The sequence below is a fragment of the Rana temporaria genome, chromosome 6 (genome assembly GCF_905171775.1).
Source record: "Rana temporaria chromosome 6, aRanTem1.1, whole genome shotgun sequence".
NCBI lineage: Eukaryota > Metazoa > Chordata > Amphibia > Anura > Ranidae > Rana > Rana temporaria.
The window spans coordinates 161,634,456-161,661,955 of NC_053494.1; the positions used below are offsets into that span (position 1 = coordinate 161,634,456).

At 46.0% G+C, this 27,500-nt stretch overlaps 1 protein-coding gene across 5 annotated transcripts in view; it reads left to right on the plus strand.

The window, feature by feature from the left end:
* The window catches only part of LNPK (lunapark, ER junction formation factor), a 151,298-nt gene that overhangs the window by 22,756 nt on the left and 101,042 nt on the right, over positions 1 to 27,500 (plus strand). For 4 of the 5 annotated variants that reach the window (XM_040357698.1, XM_040357700.1, XM_040357696.1 and 1 more), the window contains exon 2: positions 20,525 to 20,598. In XM_040357698.1, the coding sequence (XP_040213632.1) occupies positions 20,572 to 20,598 (27 nt within the window). In that variant the 5' untranslated portion in view covers positions 20,525 to 20,571. Of the gene's footprint in view, positions 1 to 3,141; positions 3,164 to 20,524; positions 20,599 to 27,500 lie in introns of those variants that run through there. The other variant, XM_040357697.1, reaches the window with a different exon arrangement.

Genomic DNA, 27,500 nt, shown 5'->3' on the forward strand with positions numbered 1-27,500 from the left:
TGCTATAGTCCTGTAAAAAATGTAAACCTGTTGCCTTTGTAAATTCCTAGCTGTATTTAGAAGCTGTTCCTAAAGTGCACTGAGCTTGGCATTGCTTTATGAATGACCTCTTTTACTTTGAGTAGATCAGATATCTAAGGAGGAATGATTTTTGGAAACTATAAATAGAAACTAAATGCTAAGTATATGCCTTGCATTAAAATGTAACAAGCTAGTATTATGCATTCAGGGTATGGTGGAAGCTTATAACATATTCAATCAATTCATCTGTTTACCTGTTAACTGCTTGACAACCAGCACACGACTATATACATCGACAGCATGGCACGGACAGGCAGAAGGACACGTTTGTGTGTGTGTGTGTGTATGTGTGTATGTATGTATATATATAATATATATATATATATATACACGTCCCCTTTTAAGAAGCCGGCATTGTGGGCACGCGCGCCTGGAGCTCCGTGATTCCGACCGCGGACTCGATGTCGTGTCACGGTGAGGAAGAAGGGGGGTAATGCTGATGAGCATTTCCCCAGTATTCCTAGTGACGGGACAGTGTAGACCGCTTCCTGTAATCGGAAGCGGTGATCACTGACTTGTCACACATGGCCCATCCTCCCTACAGTTAAAACACAACCCTAAGCACACTTGATCTCTTCAGCGCCACTTGATCTCTTCACTGCTACTGTAATTTTCAGTTATCAGTGCATTTTTATAGCACTGATCGCTGTAAAAATGGTCCCAAAAATGTGTCAAAAGTATCCAATGTGTCTGCCATAAAGTCAGACATGATAAAAATCGCAGATCGCGGCCATTACTAGTAAAAAAAATAAAAAATAATAATGGCTTAATTCTATCCCCTATTTTGTAGACGCTATAACTTTTTCACAAACCAATCAATATACGCTTACTGCGACTTATTTTGTATTACCAAAAATATGTAGAAGAATACGTATCGGCCTAAACTGAGGGAATTTTTTTTTGGGGGATATTTATTATAGCAAAAAATAAATATTGCTTTTTTTTATTAAATTTTTTTTCAAAATTGTCGCTATAATTTTTGTTTATATCGCAAAAAAATCAAACTCAGGTGATCCCAACACCACCAAATGAAAGCTCTATTTCTGGGGAATTTGGGAGCCACGTCGCACGACCGCAATTGTCAGTTAAAGCGATGCAGTGCCGAATCGCAAAAAGTGGCTTGATATTTGACCAGCAAAATGATCCAGGGCTTAAGTGGTTAATGTACAGTGTTGGATGGTACATCCCCCCCCCCCCCAATTTTTTTTTTTTTAATAGGCCATCCAGGTTCCATTATGGGGGTGGCTATGGTATGTTTCCATGGACCTACTGCATATGTCAACACAGCTACCCTCCTCTACGTTGCTCCCAAGATGGACTACATTTTAATGTGCTTACTCATCCAAAACCTTCCTAAAAATTCTACACTGCACTGCCTATGCCGCCTTGAGTGACAGTGGAACTCGGAAATTACCCATTATGGTGGTTCATTAGATTTTCCCACTCTGTCAACCTTGGTGGGAAGTACAAGCACCAATGAATGAAATACCAACTTAAATACAGGCATTAGAGTATGCAGGCTCAATGGTTGATGGAATTTGTCATGTGCACTGCTCTACACACAATATACATGGACTGCACCTGACTAGAAAAAAACGTAAACCTTGGCAGTCTTTAACCACTTAAGTTCCATGATAAATAATATAATCACTTTTTTTTAAGCAGAGGCCCTGGAGAATAAATTGGTGGGTGTTGGAATTTTTCAGCACACGGTATTTGCACAGTGGTTTTTCAAACACCAATTTTTTTTGGTGGGAATACTTTTTTTGAATTTTATTCCAAAAAAAAACACAATACATAACCTTCTTCTTTTATATTTAAAAAAAAAAAGATACCACGCCCAGTTAATAGATGCCAAACCTGTCATGCTGTAAAATTGCAAAGGCCTGTGCAACTGTAATAATTGACATTCATTTTAATAACCATAGGTGATGCCTTTACTGGTTACCACTCTAGATTTACACAGGAGGTTGGATGCTAGAATTACTGCCCATAATCTGACGTTTGTGGTAATACCTTGCACGTGTGGGATGATTGTCCTTGTGCATGCTGGATCAATGCATACCTTTTGCATGGAAGCGGGGGGCAGGGGCATTTCAATTTTTTTTTTTTTTTCTTTATCACTTTTATTGCTGCCACATGGAATGTAAACATCACTTGTGATAGCATATCATAGAGGCGCTCATTCATTCCGTTCTTTGATAACCTCTATGATCAGCCAGTGGAAGTGACAGCTAGTTTATCTGGGATTAACCGCTAGGATTGCTTTTACATAAGAGCCGACCGGCTCTAAAAACAAAAAAAACACGGTACTGGGATGATGCCTGTGGCATTCTGGTATAACCACTTGAAGTCTAGTGACCTACCGGATCCCTCACTGGTCAGCAATTGATTAATGAAGTGGTGCTGTACATTGTGCTAGATTCCAGTGTTCTTTTTAGGAGGAGGGTTTAGTATAAAACTTAAAGTGCATTTCCACTTTTGCAGCCAAGTTTGGATAACTTCTACTTTAAATGTTGCCGTTCACTGAGCATACTTTTTTTTTTTTTTTTCTATTAAAAAATTGCAGCTTACAACTTTAGGCCACCTTCACAGGGGGTGGATTCCATACCCATCAGCAAGGGCTTGGCTCACAGATCCCCCTGCTGTCGGAGCAGAGCTGGCAGATGGCGCATTTGGTCTGCTTCTTTCTGAAGCGTGGAAACTTAGAGCGGGTTGTGCTCTTTTGGCGGGAGTAAACAGATGCTGTCCTTTTTTTTAGCAGACTGGATCGGACCACGAGGTAGTTGGGGTGTAAACGGACACAAGTCCGTTTACACCCGTCTGTCTATGGGAATGCTTTGATTTTTAGATCAAGTTTGCCTAAAAAACTGACGAGCAGAGTTGATCAGATTGCCCGCGTGAAAGGGGCTGTACTTGCTCTTTCTGAAAACTTCAAACTGATGTTTCTCCCTGCTAGGTAATGTTAAAGAGGGGGCTGGGGAGTTAATGTTTACCATAATTCTCCCTGTGTACAGTGCTCACAGATCTCAGTATCAGCTTGCAGCCTGCCCAGACATCTGCTCAAGAGTCAACTAGAAAGGTAAGAAATGTGTTTTTGAAGATGTTTAGGTATTCTGTGCAGTGGTGTTCTTCTTTTTTTTTTTTTTACTGCAAAAGTGAAAATACACAAACTTGTGCTTTCAGAGTTGGTGATGAAATTCTGTTTCCAAAAAGTCTGTAGCCATATGGTTTAAAAAAAGAACTTGGAACAGGTTTTGTTACTTGGTACTGAGAATTTTTATATGGCATATCCACAAATACCTAGTGAACATTGGTGCTGTGCCACATTAAAATCCATTCACATTACAGCATTTTTGAAAGCTGATTCTGCAGTCTGTTTAGTAGTATGGCACTGCCAATATTCTAATCAAAATTTGTGATCACTCCTTTTGTAGAGAAGTCATTGTCCCTCCTTTTAGACCCTGTAGTCTGAAAAAAAAAAAAAAACTATTATGCTGGATTTGTGATCCTAAAGAGTACAGTTGGATCACTTATTATGTGTTCTGTCTGAGATCTGCCTGTATTTAGCCGTGCTTGTACTGCAGAAGTGTAAATATGACAACTAGGAATGGCCTACCCCTCTTGGCAAAAGTTACATGTGCTAGCAAGAAAGCTGTTGTGACTTTGACATGTGAACTTAGCAGTTGCTGTAGTGATCTATGCTGTTAAATTCCAGTTTTACCATCTGATATTTTCTATAGAGCTTTGCTTTGTATCAGGGCTGTGGAGTCGGAGGAGTCGGAGTCGGGGGAAATTTTGGGTACCTGGAGTCGGAGTCGGCAAACAATGCACCGACTCCGACTCCTACTAAATTTAGATTGGAATTAAAAAAAAAAAAAAATTAAGTTTAAATGTCCCAATTCACAAAAAGTTATAATTAATGACTTCTCTACTGTAAGAATAAAGACCAATGCATGCAGTGCCTCACGTAACCGCAAAACGAACACGTTAAGTGACCGTGAAGAAGCATGCGTTTCATGTGCTTCACTATATGGCGCGCAACGCACAATTAGGAGCTGCAATACTTATACTTTTCATAGTGTTGTGTTCTGCTTTTACAGGGAACGCATGTTAGAGAACCAGTAAGTGTCCAAATAAAAAAAATTCCAACAGGAGTTTTAGAAAGCACTAAAAAGTTGAAAAGTATGATCGCTCATCAAAACTTACTGTTGAAGAAGCCATCCTTGTTTATCCAGAGATCGTTAGTGATGTGGCCAGAATAGTTACTGCAATGCCACCCACCCAAGTCAGTGTCGCAAGATTATTTTCAGCCCTAAAAATAATAAAGTCTGACTTAAGAGCCTCTATGAAAGAGGATCTGACAGAGGCAATTCTCTTCCTTAGAACTCTACATTGAATTGATTTGCATTTGCTAAGCCTATAACTACATTTCAAGATTAATATAAACCATTTCTAGGTTTTACAGATTTTGTTTTTGGTTCATTATAGATAAGCTTTGTTTTTGTTCTAAAACAACCAAATAATGTGGTTTGTATTTTTGAACTGGTAAAGATCCTGTTTCTGATGTTTATGCCTGCTGCTACTATCCAGCCACTTGATTGATTAATATTTTTTTTTTTATAAAACGTTGTTTTCATTGTGTTTGTCTTTTGCTTAAACTGTGCAATACAGTAGACTGTTGGCTTCCCAGCCAGTAGTCCTGTGGTAGGTTGCGTTTCTTTCCCTCAAGGAATGTATAAAATACATTCGCATATTAATACAGAGGAGTCGGAAGTACATAAAACTGAGGAGTCGGAACATTTATCTACCGACTCCACAGCCCTGCTTTGTATATAGGTACTGCCAGAGGTGTATTGTTTCATATTGCAACTTGTTGAAAACCACCTCAATATGCTCAGTCACCATGTACAAAGTGGCTTCTGCTTTATATGGCTGAATGTGTGGTGTAATAAAGGGTATGCTGAGGTGGTGAAATGGGAGACTGACAAGTATGTAAGGTATGGAGAGAGCCTAGGAAGATGGGCAGTATTGATGCACAGTGGGCTGCAGATTGTAGCCATATGCTAGCATTGAGTGAGTGATACAAGCTGTTGGGGTAGTGGGAAGGGATTATATATAATGAATATCTGGGTTTGGCTGACAAAATTTAAGTTGGAATTCTTCCTGGCTGGGTCCTTCTTTTTGTTTCCTTTTTATCGCATTTGCTCTAATTTGGCTTTGGTAAATTTGCCTTTAATGAACTGTTATTAGTAATAATGGCATTTAAAAGCTCTACAAGTCATCAAGTTTGAAAAGTATATGAAAGTTGTATTCTGTCTGGAAAAAAATAGGGGCAATATGGGAATTCTCAGGTGTATGGACATAAATCCACAGAATTTTTTTTTTTTCCCCACAAAAGTTTATTGAAACCGAAGAAAGAAATGCATGTGTATTATAAGTAATCATAAATAGTAGCCATTAAGGAAGTGTATAAGAAATAATATTGCAATGTTAAAATATACAACTTAGATTGTGATTGTATTATCTCATAAATCGGCTAGAGAGAGCTAATATATAGTTATCTTTAGAACTAATGGAATACACAAAATGGCTTCTGAATAAAGGGTTGAATACCAATTAATATATAGGACTGATTGAAATGCCATAGTAGAGAATTTGATAATATAATCAGAAATTAACATATTAAAGACAGTTCTCGGAAGTATAGAAGCATAATTAGTATAGGGTTATAATAGAGTATTGGAGAACTTTATGTTTGTATAAGCCAAATATGTAGGATTGTGGTCAACAGACCTCTAACAATCCTAGTATATTAGTTGAGTGCAGCCATCATTAGTTTCTTGAAAGTCAGAGACAAGTAGGGATGTCGAAAATGGAAATGCCCTCATAGGGAGATTAAGTGTATCAGAGAATGGTAAGGGAAAGAGAGAGTAGTGAATATTTTTATATATGTATATGTGTTTTTTTTCTCATTTGTCTTTGATCTTAAAGGGGATATTTGTAAAAATGCGGCATGTTCCGTTGTGGACTGGAAATGTTGCCAACATGCCCATGTTTCCCAGAAGCTCCTCCATTTCGGCTATGTTTACCCTTTTAATCCATTCTGCAGTTGTGGGTGGATTTCCAGTGTACTGGAATACTCCATTTTGGCAGCATTGATGAGGTCTAAGGCTAAAGAACGGTGATAGGATTTTCTGGATATAGAGGAGTGGTGTAAGAATAGTTGGGCCGGTGAGAAGTCAATTTTTGGATCACAGGGCATCCCCACTAGATATGCAATAGGAAACCTTCATGTGCATGACATCTCCAACACATGGATGGAATAAGGGGATTCATTTATCTAATTTGAGTGGAGTTTGGTACCATCTTGCAAAGATTTTTAAACCATTTTCCCGAGCAGAAACATTAACCGAACCTTTATAGATATGCGAGTATGTTTTTCCCATTCTTATTCAGAGAGATTTAAGGAGAGGTTAGATTTAGTTGAGTATTTGGAGAAATAAAAAAATAAAATATTATATATGATCGATATTAAAGGGTCACTAAAGGTAAAAAAAAAAATTGCCTAAAATTAATGTCTGCAAGGTAGACACAGAATAGTGTAATGATTCTGTAAAAAAACGAGTAAATACCTATTAAATTCCTTCATCTATATCATCTCCGGCATTCTAGTTTCTGTTCTCTCATTCACTTCCTGGTTTGCATCGTTCGTTCCTGTAAAAACTAAATTTCCCAGTATGAATTGCGGCACGCCCAGTAATTCACACCTTGTTGAAGTCTCTAAGACCCCTTTCACACTGGGGCGTTTTTCGGGCGTTTTTTAGGCGCTTTGGCGTTTAAAAAAAGCCTGTAAAGCGCCTGAAAGAAGCCTCATCTGCAATCCCAATGTGAAAGCCCAAGTGCTTTCAGAGGCCTTTCACACTGCCAGCGCCCGAAAAACGCTGGTAAAGCGCTGCTAAGACCCCTTTCACACTGAGGCGCTTTTTCAGGCGCTTTGGCGTTAAAAAAAGCTTCCTCAATGGGAAGGGGGCTTTAGGAGCGGTGTATTAACCGCTCCTAAAGCGCTGCAAAGAAGCTGCATGCAGGACTTTTTTTGACGCCCTGCCAGCTCAGCGCCTCAGTGTGAAAGCACTCAGGCTTTCACATTGGGATTGCAGATGCAGCTTCTTTCAGGCGCTTTTTTTAACGCTAAGACCACTTTCACACTGGGGTGTTTTTCAGGCGCTTTAGTGTGAAAGCACTCGAGCTTTCACATTGGGATTGCAGATGCAGCTTCTTTCAGGCGTTTTACAGGCGCTTTTTTTAACGCTAAAGCGCTTGAAAAATGCCCCAGTGTGAAAGGGCCCTAACACATAGAGAGCGTCCTGCCACACAGATGTTGTTCCCAGGTAGGGGTGAGCACGTTACTGACCACCACCGCAGTAAAGCCTCCCTTCACGGTGGTCAGTAAAATCGGACAAGCAGGAAGTGAACAGAACAGAGAAGAAATAGAGCAACTTCTGAGCAAAAACGAACAATGAGGAAGTGAAAAGAGGAATGTCTGCAGGTAAAGGATGCTTATTATGAAAAAAAAAATTACAACCCCTTTAAGTGTCTCTGTGGTTCTGAATTCCTACAAAGCTTTTCAAAGGATGTTTCTTCTCTCGAAAAGACTGAACGTGTCTTAGGGTTATTGAGAGAGTTTTTTTTTTAAGTTGAGTGTACACCCAAGAAGGGAATTGAGAAATATCCATCAATGTCATGAGTGTGGGTTTGGGTAAAAACTTGTTCTGGGGGGGGGGGGGGGGGGGGGGAATTGTCCTGCTTTGAAATTTGAAAGGTGATCTAAATTGAGAGGAAATGTAGGGACCATTCCTGGGGGGAATTGTTTTTTTGTAAACCGGTGTTAGCGGTCCTGGCAAGGAAGAAGTTGTGAATTGTTTGCACATTTTTGTAAATGTTCGCAAAGTGTTGCCTGTGAACAGGTGTTTGCCTCGTGCAGGAATATGGGTCATGGCTGTTCTGGGAAGTTGCTGAAGTGGCAAAAGAGAAAATGCACATTCTATGTGAATCCATGCTTTAGTGCTGGCATGTATGCTCCAGTCTACCACCCTGGACAGCTGGCAAGCCCAATAATATTTGCGAAGGTCTGGTAGTCTCACACCACCCTTAATTTTAGGAATTGTCAATCTATCATAGTTTTAACCTTGGTCGTTATTTACCCCAGATAAATTCTGAGCAAGATTTTTGTAATGAAGTAAACAATGGTTGAGGGAGAGAGATAGAACTGTCTGTAAGAGATAAAGAAGTTTTGGTAGAATAATAATTTTAACAATGGCCGATCTACCAAACCATAAAAACGGTCCGGAAGAACACGATTTGAGATCTTTCTGTATGTTGAGAAGAATCTGCGTATAATTTACGCTATATAGATCTGATGGGTGGACAGGGATTTGGATTCCTAAATATGTAATCGGTTTTGTATTTCATTTTGAATGGGAAGTTATCTTGGTATTGTTTAGAGTACTTTTGGTTAAAGAAACGTAGAGAGCTTCAGATTTTGCAAAGTTAATCAGTAAATTGGTCAATTTATCAAATAAAGCTAGGTCTTTACGAAGATTGGGAATTGTAATATGTGGATGCTTTAAGACTAACAGGATATCATCAGCAAATGCTGCAAGTTTGTAATTGATTTTAGCAATAGTGATGCCTTTTGATATCTGGATTCTTTTAGGCATAAAAGTAAAGGTTCCAGGGTGATGACAAAAATAAGAGGGGATAAAGGGCAACCTTGACTTGTTCCATTGGAAACAGAGAAGGAGTCCGACAAGTGACCATTGACTGTTACAAAATGTCAATTACAAAAATTTGGATTAAAAGCGTACTATACAGTCAGAATGTCTTTCATCATGCATGTTATTCAACATGTTTTGCCTATTCAGGCTTATTCAGGAAAATGCATAGTGATACTACTGGCGACATAAACGGAAATAAATTAAAACAATGTCGCACAAACCTTATTCTATCCACATAATTTGTTTGCTACAAATGTGTGACAGGCAACTTCCACCTATTGAAAAATGGCCTCCCAAAAGAGGATCCCTACATCCCAAATGATGAAGAGGCAAGGAGTAACTAATAAAATGAGATGCCTATCCAGGAGTGTGATGGTGCATCTCTTTCCCCACTTGGTGGATGTACCTTGGCACTCCTGGACAGACATGTTATATTTTACAATAACTCCTGGCCTCTTCATCATTTGGAGGCAGGGATCCTCTTTCTGGTATTTTTCGAAGGCCTTAAGCTACCGGTAAGTTCAGTATGAATGCTCTTTCCATTAGGAGATCAGATGACTGATGGCATAGAAGAAGGTTCAGACTTCAGAAAAGTTAGGATTTTATTTATTCTATAGCTGTTATTCGCAGCAAGACTGTTTACATAGCTCTAGGTTAACAATCTATGGCAAGCAGGGTATTTTACAAATAATTGATCAGTGGCTCTGTGACCCAGTCTCCACAAAAGCTGTTCAAGCTTTATAAAGCTAGCATTTATAACTGAGCTTCCATTTTGAAAATGGCTGATGTCCAAAACCAATGAAAGAAATGAACTCCCTGGTGTAAGGGGTACAGTACCATCTACTTCTTACATTCAAACAGGTTGACATTTAAAAGACAACCGTTTTGCAACTGTTAACCATGGCGAGTTCCTTATAACCACTTAAGGACCGCCTCCTGCACATATACGTCGGCAGAATGGCACGGCTGGGCACAAGCACGCACCTGTACGTCCTCTTTAAGTGCCCAGTCGTGGGCGCGTGCCCGCGACCCGATCCGACGCTCCGTGACCGAAGGACCTGATCGCCGCTGGAGTCCCGCGATTGGTCCCCGGAGCTGAAGAACGGGGAGAGCTGTGTGTAAACACAGCTTCCCTGTTCTTCACTGTGGCGCTGTCATTGATCGCCTGTTCCCTGATATAGGGAAAGGCGATCAATGACGCCACACGTCCAGCCCCGCCCCCTACAGTTAGAAACACATATGAGGTCACACTTAACCCCATTCAGCGCTCCCTAGTGGTTAACTCCCAAACTGCAATTGTCATTTCTCTTCCGTTCATGGACGGACACAGCAGCCTTTGACCTTAGGGTTATATCTGCTTCCTTCCAGAAGAAAAGCACTTTAAGTGTTAACAACACTTTCCTCAGTGCAGCTCCTCCCAGGGGGCGTGGTTCCCCAGGTATAACCCACACCCTGCTCTAGCAGCCTTGGTTTTTCTCTGCCGAACGACAGGAGAGGACAGGTACTCTTGCGATTTTTTTTCTTGCGATTATTTTTTTTTATTTTTTTATTTTTTTTCCTGCATTTTTGGATCCTGTGATTCTTCTATCAACAGCCGACTGGGTGACAGGCTGGGTCTTGACTCTTGTAGTCCCCCCATGTTCGACCATTGAGCATGTGCCAGCCCTCAGCTCAGCTCTGGGTCGTCCACGACAGGCCCCATTGCTCCAGGGGCGGCCGGGGAACGTCATGTTCTAGGGCACACATATGACCGGTCTCTATGGCCTTGTCACAGTGTGTCTGGCCGACAGCCATGCCGTTTAGTGGATGTTGGTTCTGTCTGGGATACCTCCAGCCGGTGGTCGCAGGACGGGTAAGTAGTGGCCCCTTGCTCAGTAAGGTGGTATGGCTGTAATTTTCATGCTTTCCTCTCTCCCTTCCTCTCCCTCCTTCCCCCTTGAGGTCGCGGCTGTGAGGGGGGGGGGGGCCTTCTGGGGTCTCTATTGCCACCGGGGCCTGTGTGTATAGCGGGGGCTGTGTGTGTGTTATTACATACAGGTTCTGTGTGTACTGGGTGCTGTGTCACTGTGGGTATTTTTAACTGTGCAACGGCCGCCATTTTGCCGTGGTCGCGCTTTATATGGCTCGGCGGGCATTTTCCTGTAGTCCTATGGTGTTTTTTCATCATACGGCGGCCATCTTGGATTTCGTTTGGCCTCGTGCGGTCGTTTTTAGCGCTGCAGGAAGGCCGCGAATCTCCCTGGGGTGACAGATGCTACGCAGCCGGCTCCAGTGCACACATAGGACCTGTCTCAGCTCACGCTGCACCGGGTGGGGTGGTGAGTTCCCTGGGGGCCCCTGTCTCTATGGTAACGGCCTGGAGGTGACCGGTGGGTGGTTCTGCCTGGCAGTTCAGGGTGACACGGCCGTGGGGCCCTGTGGTGCCTGAACGGGTACTTCTGTCCCTGCGTTGCCTGAGTTAACCCTTGGTTCCCCTCCCCCATCTGCTGAGGCAGTGTCGGCTGTCCTGGTGGCGTTTTTTCGCCAGGTTTGAAGCGACTAGTGACCAGATGGGGGGTAAAAAAGCGCCCCCTCCCTGGCCTGCTTCTGGGGATATCTCTGACATGGTATGTATTGTCAGATGATGCGGGCTTAACCCACGCGGACAGTGAGGACGACTCTGCTTCAGGGTCGGTTGCTGATAGGAGCTATTATTTCTGCGGGCGTGATACTCAGAAACTTGAGGATATGGCGGGGGCACCTGGTGTGCCAGTCCCTTTTTGGGTCCCGCATACCACCACGTACTGAAAATGTGTTTCCTTGTGTTCCTTTTTTGGACAGTTTGTTGTACAAGGAATGGGATACACCGCAGGCAGTTTTTGCCTTTGCGACCCGTTATCCCTTTGAGGAGGACTTTTTTAGGAAAAGTGTCTCTCTCCTCCATCCGTGGACCCTCCTGTGTCCAGGTTGAGCAAAGCCACTACATTGCCTGTGGATGGGGCTCCTGCCTTTAAAGACCCTGCGGATAGGAGAATGGAGGCTATGGCCCGCTCCATCTTCGCAGTAGTGGGTTCGGCTGTGAGACCGGTTTTGGCCGGGGCTCTGGTGTCGCAGTCTCTGACTGGAAGGGCAAGTTTTTGCTGCAGGAGCTGGAGGCACAAGATGCTTCCGAGACCTGTAAGGACCTGGCTGAACAAATGGTTCAGGGTCTGAAGTTCGTCTGTGAATCGGTCCTGGATACGCTCCCCTTGCTTTCCAGGGCTTCCGCATATGCGGTGGTACTGCGCCGCCTTGTGTGGCTGAAGTGCTGGTCGGCGGACCAGTCCTCACAGAAGGCCTTGGTGGATTTACCCTTTAAGGGTGAATGGCTTTTTGGGGCATCCCTGGATGGCATCATTACGGTTGTCACGGGTGGTGGAGCACACTGCTCCCACAGTCTGGGAAGGGCAAGGAGCCTCGCCGTTGGCAAGGGCCCTCCTTTACTACCCCCAAGCTTTTTTTTTTTGTGCGGCGGGAAAAAGTTTGCAAGATGCCAAGGCCCCCGCTGCAGGGCAGAAGCGCACCTGGTACCGCACGCCTATAAAGCCTGCGGACAAGTTTGCATGAAGGTCTGCCCCCACCCGGGTCTCGGGTGGGGGGCCGGCTTCGCGAATTCGCGGCTCGGAGGAGGTCTCTTTACGACCGTTGGGTTTGTGGAGTAGTTTCCTCGGGGTACAAGATTAGAGTTTCTCTCTTGTCCACCAAACAGATTTTTTCCTTCCAACCTCCAGCTTCCTCCGGATTGCCGGAAGGCTTTGTCAGGGGCTGTCAAGGATCTACTGGACATGGGAATGATTGTGCCGGTTCCCTCGATGGAACGGTTTCAGGGGTTTTGCTCCAATCTGTTTGTAGTCCTTAAGAGGGCAGGGGTCCGTCCAATCCTGGACTTAAAGGCCCTCAACTGTTTTGTCTAGGTGCAAATGTTCAGGATGAAGTCGATTTGCTCGGTAATAGCGGCGCTCAATCAGGGGGACTTTCTGGCATCCTTGGATATCGTGGACACGTTCCTGCATGTTCCCTTATGCTCAAAGCACCAGAGTTTTCTGCGCTTTGCGGTCGGGGTGGACCATTTTCAATTTGTGGCCCTCCCGTTCGGCACCACGGGTTTTCACCAAGGTTCTCGCCCCGATACTGGCCCTGCTGAGGCAGCCAGAGATCGCTATCATCGCTAGACGACCTTCTACTGCGAGCTTCCTCAGAGTTAGAGGACGTGTCAGACTCTCCAAGAGTTCGGCTGGTTTCTGAATGTCCAGAAGTCAGTGTTCGTTCCGTCCCAGAGCTGGAATACTTGGGACTGGTCCTGGGTTCCGCGGAGGCGTGAGTTTTTTCCTCCCGACGGAAAATACTGATGACCCTGCAGTCTGCGGTGGAGTGGTTGTCTACCCAGAAGTGGTCGTCTCTTCAGTTCTGCATGAGGGTTCTGGGCCTGATGGTGGCCTCTTTGTCAGGGCACAGACCTTTCACGGTCACATTCCCCAGCTGGTTCTGGGTAGAATCGAACCTGGGACTTCTTCATTTTCAGGTCCGGCTCTTTGTCTCTGAGCCACTGCTCAGTTCTATTCTGTGTGCTGTCCATTGGAGCCTGGTTCTGAAACCTGTACTTCTGTGGACCAATCAGTGGCCAGTGCGGCCTATTTAAGCCAGCCCCTTCCCCTTTGCTAATTGCTGGTTCGTTGTCAGCTTTACCTTGTTTGAAACACCTTGAAGAAACCTGAACCTTTACCTGTTTGACCCGGATCTGGACTTGACTACTCTTTTGCCTTCTCCTGCACTTGACCCCTGGATTGTTTATTGGACCTGCTGCCGTCTCCACTCCCTTTGACCATTGGCTTACTGACTTGGACTCTCTGCCTTCCGGAACCCCTGACCATTTGGCTTGCTTCTTGGATCTCCTGTTGTCCTGACCTGAACGGGCATCTCAGCCTTCTGGACTTTGTTTTTGCACCTGCATCTCTGCTATATCTACCACAGCTCCCCTGGTGTCTTCGCATCACATCTCCAGTGATTCTCGTCTTACCATCTTCCGCTGCTGGTAGCCGGTGCCTCTTTGTGCCCCTCCTCGCTGTTACCACCTCCAGGGGGTGAGGTGCACAGAGTCGCAAAGGTAGCCGCCCTCGGCATCTCGGCCTCGGTGAGTACTTACCTTAACGGTCCTGACACTCTTTTGTGGCGGTCTCGTATGCCAAGTTTCACATCGGGGAGCTACAGAATGGAATTCTGTCACGTTGGGACTAGCTCCCGTCTTCTCTGGATTACCAGATTCAGTTGAGCCATCTGGTCAAGTCCTCCCTGGTGTGGTGGCTGACGTCTCCGGTGCTTCGGACCGGGAAGTAATTTCTTCCGTGTCGCTGGACAGTGGTCACACGGGTGCCAGCCTCTCCGGTTGGGGGGGCGTTTGGGGCGCCCAGTCAGCTCAGGGGCGCTGGACTCGGGAGGAGTCCCGCCTGCCGATCAATATTCTGAAGCTCCGAGCATTCAAGTTGTGCCTTACCAGATGGTCCCTGGATCTGCAGGGCCGACCGGTCTGGATCCAGTCCGACGCCTCGGCCGTGGCGTACGTCATTCATCAGGGAGGCACACTGTGCTCTGCTGCGGCGACGGAGGTCGCGCACATCCTTCGGTGGGCCTAAAGGTCCGTTCCGGGAGTACAGAATTGGCAAGCCGACTTGCTAAGTCGCCAAACACTAGACCTAGTCTCTACTCCAGAGGTGTTTCAGCGTCTGTGCCAAAAGTGGGGCTCTCCAGACATGGACCTTTTAGCGTCCCCTCTCAGTCGGAAGGTGCCACGGTTCGTGGCCAGGTCGTAAGACCCGTGGGCGGACGTGTCAGACGCAGTGGTCGCGCCTTGGGGTCATTATTGCCTAATTTACGCCTTCCCTCCTCTGAAGCTTCTTCCTCGCCTGCTGCGCAGGGTGGAAGCCGAAGGGATTCCGACAATCCTGATTGCCCCAGACTGGCCGCACCGCTCCTGGTACGTGGACCTGGTGCGTCTGGTGGCAGACGCCCCCTGGCGTCTACCCCTGAGAGAAGTTCTTCTGTCGCAGGGTCCGATCTCCCATCCTGCTTTACGGTCGCTGGCCTTATTGGCGTGGCTGTTAGGCCCCGGTCCTTCAACACCTGGCTCTTATCGGGCTCGGTGGTTTCTACCATGCTGCGTGCACGGATGTTTACTTCACGGGAGATTGACCATCGTACGTGTAAGGCCTACATCTCTGTGTGAGGTGATGAAGTGGCACACCCGTACATACGTGGTGTCCTGGATTCTGCTGTTTTTACAGCGGGGAGTGGACCAGGCTCTCGCCTTAAATGCGGTTAAGAGTCAGATTTCAGCTCTGGCTGTTTACTTTCAGCGACCATTGGCAGCGCACCCCTTGGTGCGCTTGTTTGTGCAGGGGGTCCGACATGTGGCCCCTCCTGTGCGTCCTCCACTGCCCCATGGGACTTGGATTTGGTCCTCTCGGTGCTCAAGATGCTCCCTCTGAGGACGTTCGGTAGATCCCTTTGTTAACTCAGCAACCAGAAAAACAACCTTCTGTGACAATTGCATCGATCAGACGGGTGTCTGAACTGGCGGCCTTGTCCTGCAAGGCTCCCTACTTAGTCATCCATGAGGATGAGGCGGTGCTGCGACCGCAGCCTTCTTTTCTCCTAAAGGTCGTTTCGGCTTTGCACATTAATGTGGACATTGTTCTTCCATCCTTATGTCCTCGGCCGAGGTACCCGAGGGAGACCACTTTACATTCCCTGGAAGTGGTTCAGGCTCTTCGAGTGTACTTGTCTGCTACGGCTCCGTTACGGAAGTCGGACTCACGGTTTGTGTCAGTGTCTGGTCCTAAAAAGGGCCTGGCAGTCTCGTCTGCCACCATTTCTAGGTGGGTCCGACAGGTTGTGCTTCAGGCCTATGCCCTGAAGGGGCGGGCGCCTCCTTCAGGTGACGGCGCATTCGACCAGGGCAATCGGTGCCTCTTGGGCTTTCCGACATCAAACCTCTGTGTTACAGGTGTGTCGGGCAGCGACCTGGTCGTCGGTCCACGCTTTTTCAAAGTTTTACACGGTGGACGTGAGTGCATCTTTTGATGCCTTTTTCGGCTGCAAGGTGTTACAAGCGGCAGTTTAAAGTTGGAGTTCCTCCGTTGAGTAATTTCGGTTTTGTTTGGGGTGTCAGCTTGGTTGCTGTGTTTTTCCCACCCCTCTAATTTTTTACACTGCTTGGGGACGTCCCTAAGGTCAAAGGCTGCTGTGTTCGTCCATGAACGGAAGAGAAAATAGGATTTTTGTACTCACCGTAAAATCCATTTCTCTGAGTTCATGGACAAACACAGCACCCACCCCTCCTTTGTTTGTACTGCTTGTTACGAACTGAGGCTGCTAGAGCAGGGTGTGGGTTATACCTGGGGAACCACGCCCTGTGGGAGGAGCTGCACTGAGGAAAGTGTTGTTAACACTTAAAGTGCTTTTTTTTATGCCTAACTCTCCTGGAAGGAAGCGGATATAACCCTAAGGTCAAAGGCTGCTGTGTCCGTCCATGAACTCAGAGAAATGGATTTTACGGTGAGTACAAAGGGCCAGATCCACGAAGCCCGGGCGCAACTTAACTTTTCAGATTTAAGTTACACCGCTGCAATTTTTCCAAGTTGGTGCCCGATCCACAAAGCACTTACCTGGAAATTTGCGGCGGTGTATCCTAAATCTGGCCGGCGCAAGGCGGGCCAATTCAAATGGGGCGAGTCCCATTTAAATTAGGCGCGCTCCCGCGCCGGACGTACTGCGCATGCTCCGTTTCCGAACTCCCGCCGTGCTCTGCGCGCTGTGACGTCATTTTTTCGAACGTCGACGCGCAATTCCGTATTCCCGGACGGCTTACGCAAACGACGTTTATTTTTAAATTTCGACGCGGGAACGACGGCCATACTTTAGACAGCAATACACTTGCTGACTAAAGTTAGGGCACCAAAAAAAAAGTGTAAATTTGCGACGGGAAACTAGACTAGCGGCGACGTAGCGAACTGGAAAAACCGTCGTGGATCGCCGTAACTCCTAATTTGCATACCGGACGCTGGTTTATGACGGTCTATGAATCAGCCGCATAGATAGAAACAGGGATACGACGGCGTATCAGCAGCTACGCCTGCGTATCCCTTTTGTGGATCTGGCCCAAAAATCCTATTTTTCACAGTAAACAATACATTTTTATAGCATTTTTTTGCTGTGAAAATGACAATGGTCCCAAAAATGTGTCAAAATTGTCCGATGTATCCGCCATAATGCCGCAGTCACGAAACAAATCGATGATCGCCGCCATTAGTAGTAAAAAATTTTTTTTTATAAAAATGCTATAAAACCTATCCCCTATTTTGTAAACGCTATAAATTTTGCGCAAACCAATCGATAAACGCTTGTTGCATGTGTTTTTTTTTTTTTTTACCAAAAATATGTACAAGAATACATATCGGTCTAAACTGACATGTATTTTTTTTTTTTTTTTTTTAATATATCTTTTTTGGGGGTATTTATTATAGTAAAAAATATTGCTTTTTTCAAAATTGTCGCTCTATTTTTGTTTAAAGCGCAAAAAAGAAAAACCGCAGAGGTGATCAAATGCCACCAAAAGAAAGCTCTATTTGTGGGGCGCCAATTTTGTTTGGGAGCCACATCGCAGGACCGCGCAATTGTCTGTTAAAGCGATGCAGTGCCGAATCGCAAAAACTGGCCAGGTCCTTTACCTGCGTAATGGTCCGGGTCTTAAGTAGTTAATGGTGAGAACGGCAATCTTGTGGAATGCTTTAGGTTCAATTGCTTTTCCCATACATACTAGCTAAGGAATAATAGGCCAAGACTCTGTAATCCAATTGGGGTTCCCTCACAAATGTCCTTTTTTTATTGCACAATAATGCCCTTACAGGAATCTCATCAAATTTAAAGAGTGGAATAATAAAGGCCAGGATAAGGTTGAATTCAATTGTTTGGCTTCCCCGGTCATCAGATCCAGATATATTTGAAACTTAAAGCAGAATAAACTGATGCAGCTACCACATCTCATTTGGTAAGCTACATTTTTGGTTTTGGGTTTAATGCCGGTTTTTAAGCTCATTTGAAGACAGATGAGCTTGGTACTGGCCTCCATTTTCAAAGTCTTACCTCCACTTTCTTGCTAAAGCACTTGTGTGTTTGAATATGATTATGCAGTCCATTAGGTACCAGATGTATTGCTCTTAGTAATTCATGCTGCGTAATCAGCTCTTGCTCTTCTGGAATAAGTCTGTGAGGACACTTTTTTTTGTTAAAGGGGCCATTACTTGGTTTTGCCAGCACAGGCCACAGTAGTATGAGGGCTAGAAGTAACATTTCCAGAGGAGAAGGTCTGGTAAAGCATTTCCACTCAAGACAAATTTATAGAAGGTTTCGATTTGCGTACCTTCCATCATATTGGGCTTTGGGCGGTCTCGCTAATCAGTAGTGATGTGCGGAAAGTGCTTGAGCTCTTAACCAGAGAAGCAAACTGAACAGAGGTTTCTGGGCTTTCGGGGTCGACCGCTTTGTAGAGAGCAATTCTGATGAATACAGCTTTAACCTTTTCAGGCTGCAAACTGCAACTTTGAATCCTGGAAAGGATATTGAAAACCAGCACATCTGGTTTTTAATCATGTAATCGGCAAATTAATCGCCATAATTTGCCAATTATAGTAATTATAAGGTAAAGTTTACTGCAACAAGCTCATATTGCTGAGATGGCTTATTTTTCTATTTTTATGTGTATTCCTTTGCATGGAAATGTACAAAAAATATATAGTAGAGGCAAAACACTGCCTGTTTCTGTCAGTGTACTCTCTGCCTTGGACTTATAATGGGTAGGCAGAGATTACCTAGAGCAACCTTTTTTCAACCAGGGTGCCTTGGAAAAATGGCAACATTTTGCCCCAAAATTGTATATAAGCTGGAAGGTTGTAATGATGGCCCTTTGGTCTGGTAAGGATTTGAAGAGGAACGCCCATGCCGTGGGGGTCCCCCCAAAATCCACACCAGACACTTATCCAAGCGCACAGCCTGGCAGGTCAGGCAAGGGGGTGGGGACGAGCGGGGCATGATGGGGCAGTGACATAAGGGGTGGGCCTCCGGTGACCCCACCCCATGCCACTATAAGTAGTAGCACACTGCGCACCCAGCAATAGAGTGGGAGAGAGCGTTGAGTCAACATTGGAAGGAGGATAGAGGGAGAAGACAGCGCGGAAGACCGGAGTAAAGAAGTCAGAAGAGACGCGGGCGCTGCCATAATGAATTACTTTAAAGAACTGTTTACTGCGGTTTTTATTTTTTTACTTTTTTTTTGGTGAATCTAGAAAGGGCATCGCCCTGGCATACAAGTCCCAAAGCTTATGTCCGCCTGAGGAAATCGGAGCCCACTCTACCAGAGCATGGGCCTCCTTTGCAGAAAAAGCAATGGCTACACCAGAGCAGATCTGCAGGGCAGCGACTTGGTCGAGCTTTAAAACGTACCTAAGGCACTACTGCATCAACCGCCCAGCCAAGATCAAACTTTAGACAAGAAAGTTCTCCGAGTGGCAGGAGGTTGCGCTGTCTTGTGTGTAACAGTCTGCTATGGCTTCCTTCCAGGGGTTGGTTTCTTTTTGATTACGGACAGTCCATGAAAATGCTTGGCGGCCTCTTATGCCATTAATGGTTTGGCTTCTCCCTTCCTGCACTCTACCAGGCAATTGGTGCATCTTGGGCGTTCTGACATCAGGTGTCTGTCTTATGTTTGCAAGGTAGCTACTTGGACTTCTGTGCACACCTTTTTATAAAGTTTTACAGAGTTGATGTTTTTGCATCTTCGGGATGATGGTTTTGCAGGCCGCTGTTTGAGGTTTGTTTCCACTGTAAGGCTGTTTTGGGTGGTTGCCTGTTTGCTCCTATTTAGTTCCCACCCCTCCATTGAGGCACTGTTTTCGGGCATCCCTATGGTCAGGATTGAAGAGAAGTTGTCTGTCAATGAATTTATGGTATGCAACACAAAATCTCCGTTGCTGCGCAGATAAATTCTCTGTTTAGAAAAGCTAAACTCAGGGTTGATGGAGTGACTGAAGCAGATTCTGTGAATATTTAGGCTGTTGCGTAAGCCTAGTGACGATTTTTTTTTTTTTTTTGTTTTTTATTCTCCTAAATCAAAGGGGCATGTTTCGATTGCAAAATTTTGTTTTAAAGTGTATGTAACATAAAAAAAAAAAAAAAAAAAAAAAAAATCTTTCCTAGATAACGTGGATTTTGGCTATCAATTACTCCAGTCTGATTATCTCATTGCTGATTACAATCAAAAAGCGCCCCTGTACAGAAAAATGTAACCACTTGCCGACCAGCCGCTGTCATACTGCGGAAGTTCGGCGCGTTCCCGCGAACCGTCGTAGATCGTACATCCCTTTAATTGGTGATGGCAGGCGCCCGCTGCACTGGGGGTGGGGGGGTGTCCATGCGTGTGGCCGGCAGTCGCAGGCATGAGAGCCAAAACAGGGACGTGTGTGTGTGTGCGTGCGCACACACACAAATCCCTATTCTGAGAGGAGAGACAGGTTGTGTGTTCCTACTAGCTATGTATAGTATTGCAATTTATTTTGACTGCATGTACACTGAGAATGTTTGTCCCTTTTTGATTCTAGCTGTAAAACGGACAACTGGTTACTCAGAATTTGGCCTCTGATCCATAATGGGTGCAATTCTTTCCAGATGGAAGGTAAGTCCAGACTGTCTTCTTTATATTTTATTTGAATTGCACTGCCTATGCCTAGTTTTCTTAGTCTCGTTTAAAACTGATTTTGTAGTGTGTGTGTGTGTGTGTGTGTGTGTGTGTGTGTGTGAAAGCTCTATTTGTGGGTACAGCGTCGCACGATCGCGCAATTGTCAGTTAAAATGGTACTGATAATGACAAAACAACTGTAGTGAGAATGTTGGTAACATTTTACTCTACTCCATGAAGTGATGTCCTGTATGACCGCTATGCTGATAGATGGTATTTGATAATATCATCTAGCTTATTAATTAATGGTTTATTTTTGGTGTAGAGTGAGTTCATAAAAGTACCCTATCATGAAATAATTATTGAAACGTGGTCTATGAACACATGTTTATAGAAATAATTATTAGGGAGAACATCTACTAAATCTACACCAACTTCATAAAAATAGATAGAATACGGTGAAGGGATAATCCATAATAAAAAAAGTCCCATTTGAAGTTTAACCCAGCTGGTTTTCTTGTATTAAGGATTTTTATTTCTTTTCAGAAAATCTATTTTTATAGAGCGCCCTGAATCTGTCCCTGCCCCTCTGACTGGTGTCCCTACCTGTTTGATCCCCTGTGTAAACAAACTAGAAATATCTTATGGACCAAATTCCAGTGATTGGCTACATTGGCAGAATGGTTCTTTAACTTTAAAGTCTGGTCCCAGCTAACACGTAAGCAATTACAGAATGATTATTATTATTTTTACTTCTCTTATCGTCCATGGACGGACATGGCTCCTTAAATCTTGACAAGTGGCATGTTCCCTGTTTACAGGAGAGGACTAGGCAGAAACATGTTGGATAATTAAATACATGTTGCATTAACAGAGTTGAACAACCCCGCCCAGGGGGCTGTCCCTCCAGACATAACACTCCTCACTTCAGCATGCAGCCTCAGTTTCATTCTGCCTAGCAAGGAGAAGGACGTATGGCTCCCTTTGGGCTCAGCGCCCTGAGGAGAAATTTTATTTTACTTTTTTCTTGAAGAATCTTCTTTCAACTGTCGGGTGAGAGACAGGCTGGATAATATAGATCCTTGTAGTCTACTCAGTCCGACCACAAGCTTGGGCACACATTTGCAAAGAGGCTGTGTCTGCCATGCCATACCCCATGACTCCTGGGGTGACCGGTGAGCTTTTCTTCGAGGTCTACATATGACTGGGCTGTGGTGTTGTCTCACTCAGTGGACCAGGCCGACAGCTACCTCCATTGCGGTTGTAGTTCTGTCAGGAATGCGTCAGCGGGTCCTCGCTCAGACGGGTAAGTACAGTCCCTCCCGATTCGTTGGGTTGGTACGACTGGGCATTCTTGGGGTTCGCGGGTCCTCTTCTCCTCCCTTCCCTGCTCCTTTTCCCTTTGCTGAATTGCTAACATTGCTGCTGTCGGGGGGGGGGAGGGCGAGGGCGAGGGCCTTCCTGAGGGGACTGTGTTATCTGGTCTGTGTTTTTCTTTTTTGTATGGGGTTTTGCTGTGAGGGTTTTTTCACTGTTTAAAAGCCCTAGGTGGTTTTTCCTGTTTAAACGCGGCATTTTGCCGCTATTTAGCCGGCGCTAGCACTATTTTTTTGGGAGGTTTTTCAATTACATTGAAATCTCCCATTGGCGGCCATTTTGTCATAGCCGCGCTATGGCGCAGCTTACATTGTGGTCGGCCATTTTTCGGTGGACGCGTTCTGAACGCTCGGCGGCCATCTTGGAGTTGTCCTGATTCCTAGTGCTGTATCCTACGGCGAACACAGGTCCCTGCAGATGCCGCACAGTCAACTCACGGGTTCTTTTCCTCTCACATGCCGTGTGCTGAGAGCGGACGGCAGCGCTGGACAGTCTCCTCCTAGGTACCCCTGGTCAGTGCAGCAAGTGGGTGAGATGCCCTGAAGAGGGCTCTAGGAGCTTCTGTTTATTTCTAAGGACAGGTGTGCATACACCTACATATTATACATACACACTATGTAAATATTAATAATATTTGGAGTCAGTATCTGAGTCCTTCCCCCAACATGCTGGTGGTGGCAGCAGGTGTTAACACCTGGGATTCCCACAGAAGTTTTATTGTTGGTCCTGGACACGTTTGTGCCAGGATGGGGGCTGACTGCGAACGGGCGGTAAGAGTGCCCCCTTCCCCCATTATCCCCTGGGGAATGCTCTGTTATGGAGCCATGGACCAGGTACCTGGGTAGTAAAAAAAAAAAAACAGGATAAGGCATTTATGGGTGCACTTCTCACTGCTGCAAGGGACTCTCTTAAGCTGAATAGTGCAGCTGGGTTTCCGCAGAGGGCTCGATCTTTTTTGGATCACACAAATCAGACCGCTCTGTGTAGGTTTTTTCCTTCTGTGCCCTTCTTAGATAATTTCTAAGATGCGGAATGAGAAAAGCCGCTGAGGGCTTTTGTAGTCGCTCACCGCCGGGCGGTTCAGTGCCCCTTTGAGGAGAGCCTTTTCAAATGGTGGGCTGTTTTTCCGGTGCTGGACTCTCCGGGTGTCATGTATAGGTGACCACTCTCCCTATTGAAGGATCCCCGCTTGTATGGATCTGACTGATAGAAGATCCGAAGGACTGACCCGTTCCATGTTTACCATGCTGGGGACTGACTTTCAGCCTATTGTGGCCACTACTCTGGGGTCTCAGTCACTCACGGAGTGAGCATTTTGCACCAGACAGTGGAGGAGCACTGACTCTCTCTCTCCCAAAGTAATTAGGCTAGCGGACCAGCTGGTCCAGGGCCTCATATAGGTCTGGATGCTTCATTGAATGCTGCGCCCTTGTTATCCAGGGCTTGCGTTTCAGAATGGTTTTATGCACACAGTGGTGTAGTGGTTAACTCCATTACTTGGCAGCAAGAGAGTCATTGGTTTGAATCCGGACACTGACTGCCTGGAGCTTGCATTTTCGCTCCCTGTGTCTGCGTGGGTTTCCTCCGGGTACTTTGGTTTCCTCCAAAGGCATGTGTGTGTATTATTTATGGGCAACCCAGGCCGTCAAAGGCCCAGCTAGGGGACTAATCCGTCCCTGGTGCGTAAGCCGATCACGCTGGCACCAAAATCCTGCCAATGTATGTAGCCTTCCCTCCCTGTCTCTAGGTGAAACCTCCCTGCTCTCTCCGACCAGTGGGTCTGCGAGGTGGTCTCTTCGGCGTACTAGATAGGGTTTCCTCCTATCCACAGAACAAAGTTCTTTGCTCGTGTCTTCCTCTCCCGGGCGTCGGTCTGCCTTGGGCAGTGTGTGACTTGCTAAGCTGCAGGGTAATTTTACCTTTCCTGCAGGACGACAGGTTTGGGGTTTTCTATGGGTCTCAGGCCCTGAATACCTTTGTGAACGTCGGGTAGTTCCGCATGGAATCCATTCGTTCGGTGGTAGCTGCGCTCCATCCGGGGGACGTCCTGGCATCCTAGGACATCAGGGACGCATACATGTCAGTGTTTTTTCTGTGCTTCGTGATGAAAGAGGGTCTCTGTCAGCCTGTGGCCCTCCCTTTTGATCTGGCGTCGGCACCATGGGTTTTCAGCTAGGAACTCGCACTTATCCTAACTTTTGTTGGGACAGCGAGGCTTTGCCTCATTGGCTACTTGGACGACTTTCTTCTGAGAGCAGCTTCTGTCTCAGACCTAGTGGATGTGTTATTCCCCTTCAGACCCTCCGAAGATTGGGGTGGGTGTTAAACGTTTAGGCCAGAAGGTGTAGCTCAGTGGCAGCAAGCCCGCCTTCCATGTGTGTGACCCAGGGTTCAAATCCTGGGCATGCTAGGTTGAGACTCAGCGTTGGAGTATCTAGGGTTGATCCGGACTCCACGTGGCGAAGGTCCTTCTTCCCCTGGAGAAATTGCAGACTCTTCAGTTTTCGATGAAGGTATTGGCGTCACGCAATCGGTTTTCTCTCCGGGCACCTGCTGGTTCGGGGCCTGTGGGTAGCCTCCTTCGAGGCGGTACTGTATGCCCAGTTCCACACTCGGGTTTTCCAGAGGAAATACTGTCCTGGTGGTAAAAATCTCTTGTCTCTGAAATCATCAGATTCCGGTGCGCCACCTAGTCAGTCTCTCTGAGTTGATGACGGAGATCCTCGACTCTTCAGTCCGGGAAGTTCTATTTTCCTTCCAGTGGTCGGTGTTTACGACGGATGCCAGCCTCACGGGTTGTGGGGGCACCTTGGGGGGGGGGGGGTCCAGTTGGCCCTGATTCGCTGAACTTGCGTGGCCACACCTCCCTGAATGTGCCCGCTCTCGTCTGGTCTCAGTAGCCTGGCTATGTGCCTGGGTGGGAGACCGCCTGGGAATTTCAGGTGCTGTCTACCGTTCATTGTCTTACTATTTGTGGTCGAGAAGGTTGCAAGGTCGTCCAATCTGGTTTCAGCCAGACAACTCCATGGCTTCGGTCTACCAACAAGGTATACCGGCAGGCGGACTACTGGAGTCGGCAGATGCTGGACTAGGGCGACTGGTCTTTGTGCTTGGGATGTTTTGGCTCCCTTGCAGGAGGTGAGCCTCACAGTGCATGGATCTCCTGGCCGCTTGTCTCCACCCCAAGGGTGTCCAAGTTAGTGGCCAGGTCTAGTGATCTGGTACAGATGCGTCAGTCGCGCTGGTGGCCCTGTGGGGTCTATCGGCGACTTTTTGCCATTCCTCCATTGTAGTTGCTTCCTCGGCTGCTCCACAGAGTGGAGGCTGAGGAGATCCCAATGATTCTAATCGCTCCAGATTGACCTCGGCGTCCTTGGTACGCCGATATCTCCGTATTGAGGTCCCAGACTTTCTCCTGTTGTTACAGTCACTGACTTGCTCAACATGGCTATCGGAAGCCAGATTTTAAGTGACCGGGGTCTGTCTGACTCTGTCATCTCAACAATGCCGAGAGCACGGTAGTCTTCTTCCGGAGGATCTACTGTCGCACCTGGCAGGCCTACATCTCTTGGTGTGAAGGGATGGAGTGACGTCCACGGACATACTCAGTGTTCAGGGTCCTGCTGTTTTTACAGCTTGGAGTGGATCTAAAAATTGCTGAAAGCACCGTTTTGGGGGCAGGTTTCAGCCTTGGCTGTGTTCTTTCAGTGGCCTTTTTGCAGCCCGTTCCCTGGTGAGTCCCTTTTTTTTGTGCAGGGGGTTTGTCATATACTTTCCCCTCTTAGCCCATCTCTTCCCCCATGAGTTTTGACTCTGGTACTCCTGGGTTCTTCAGGAACCTTCCTTTTGGAAACATCAGAGATTTTCTCTTGACACTATGTCAGAAGGTGGCCCCTTTAGTGGCCTTTACCTCTGTTAGAGGGGTTTCTGAGTTGGCGGTCTTGACCTGCAAGCCGCCATGCTTGATCCTCCATAAGGATTAGGTGGTGGTGCGCCCGCGTCCTTCCCTTCTTCCAAAGTTTCGGCCTTTCGCCGGAATAAGGACATTGTTCTTCCATCCTTCTGTCCTCGGCCGGCGCATCCTACGGAGGCTGCCTTTCATACTTTAGGCGTGGTAAGCGCTTTGCGGGTGTACCAGCCTGCTACGGCTCAGTTTCGGAGATCCGACTCTTTTGTGACGGTGTCTGGTCCACAAAAGGGCCTGGCGGTCTAGTCGACCACCATTTCTTGGTGCATCAGGCAGGCTGTCATAAAGGCCTATGCTCCTAAGGGGCGGGCCCCCCTTTCCGGTCACGGCACTTTCGACCAGGGCAATTGGTGCTTCCTGGGTTTTTTTTCCGACATCATGCGTCGGTCTCACAGGTGTGCGAGGCAGCGACTTGCTCGTCCGTTCACTCTTTCTAGAATTTACATGGTTGCTGTGAGTGCAATTTCTGATGCTTCTTTCGGCCGCTAGTTTTTGCAGGCGGCTGTTTAAAGTTGCACCTCCTCTGTTGAGGAACTCTGCTTGTTTTGGGGTGAAGTTTAAAATTGGTTTTACTGATATATTTCCCAACCCTCGTTTTTGATACCGCTTGGGGACGTCCCACTTGTCAAGATTTAAGGAGCTGTCTGTCTATGGACGATAAGAGAAAATAGGATTTTTTGTACTCACCGTAAAATCCTTTTCTCTGAGTGCATGGACGGACACAGCACCCATCCCTCCTTTTTTAGGTTTGTACTGCTTGTTACAATCTGAGGCTGCATGCTGCAGTGAGGAGGGTTATGTCTGGAGGACCGCCCCCTGGGCGGGGCTGTTAATGTAATATGTATTTAACAGAGTTTAATTATCTAACATGTTTCTGCCTAGTCCTCTCCAGTAAACAGGGAACATAACCTACTTGTCAAGATTTAGGAGCTGTGTCCGTCCATGGACTCAGAAAAAAGGATTTTACGGTGAGTACAAAAAATCCTATTTTTGGGATAAAGGTGTTGACTAAATACAGTGGATCATTGTAAGCACCCTATTCACTGTCATGTTTTTTTTTCTCAAATCCTCAACTGCCCTTTTGTTGGACAGCTTCGTCTGTTAAAATTGCAAAAAATATTTGCTGCCTCGATTTACCAGGTGAAAAGCCTAAAAATAAAACAAATGCAGCCACCACATCTAAGGGCTGGTAAACGGCAATATATTTATTTGTTTTTTGCGTTTAGATTAACTTCAGTGAACAAGGTTTGTGATTGGTTTGCTTTTGTGTACATATGTTTTGATATCTTTTTTTTTTTTTTTTTTTTTTTTTTTAAATGTCTCATATCGGCTATAACTAAGCTAGTATTTTCATGAAAATACCAAAAAGCACCAAGTAATTCATGTAGCATTTACTTCCTGGAATCCATCTGTCCTTAGCTCAGGCATGAAGGCAGAGAGGGTGTGCTTAGCAGAGAAAGCCCCTCCTGAATATTCCTGGGATACGGTGCATCCGGAAAGTATTCACAGCGCTTCACTTTTTCCACATGTTACAGCCTTATTCCAAAATAGATTA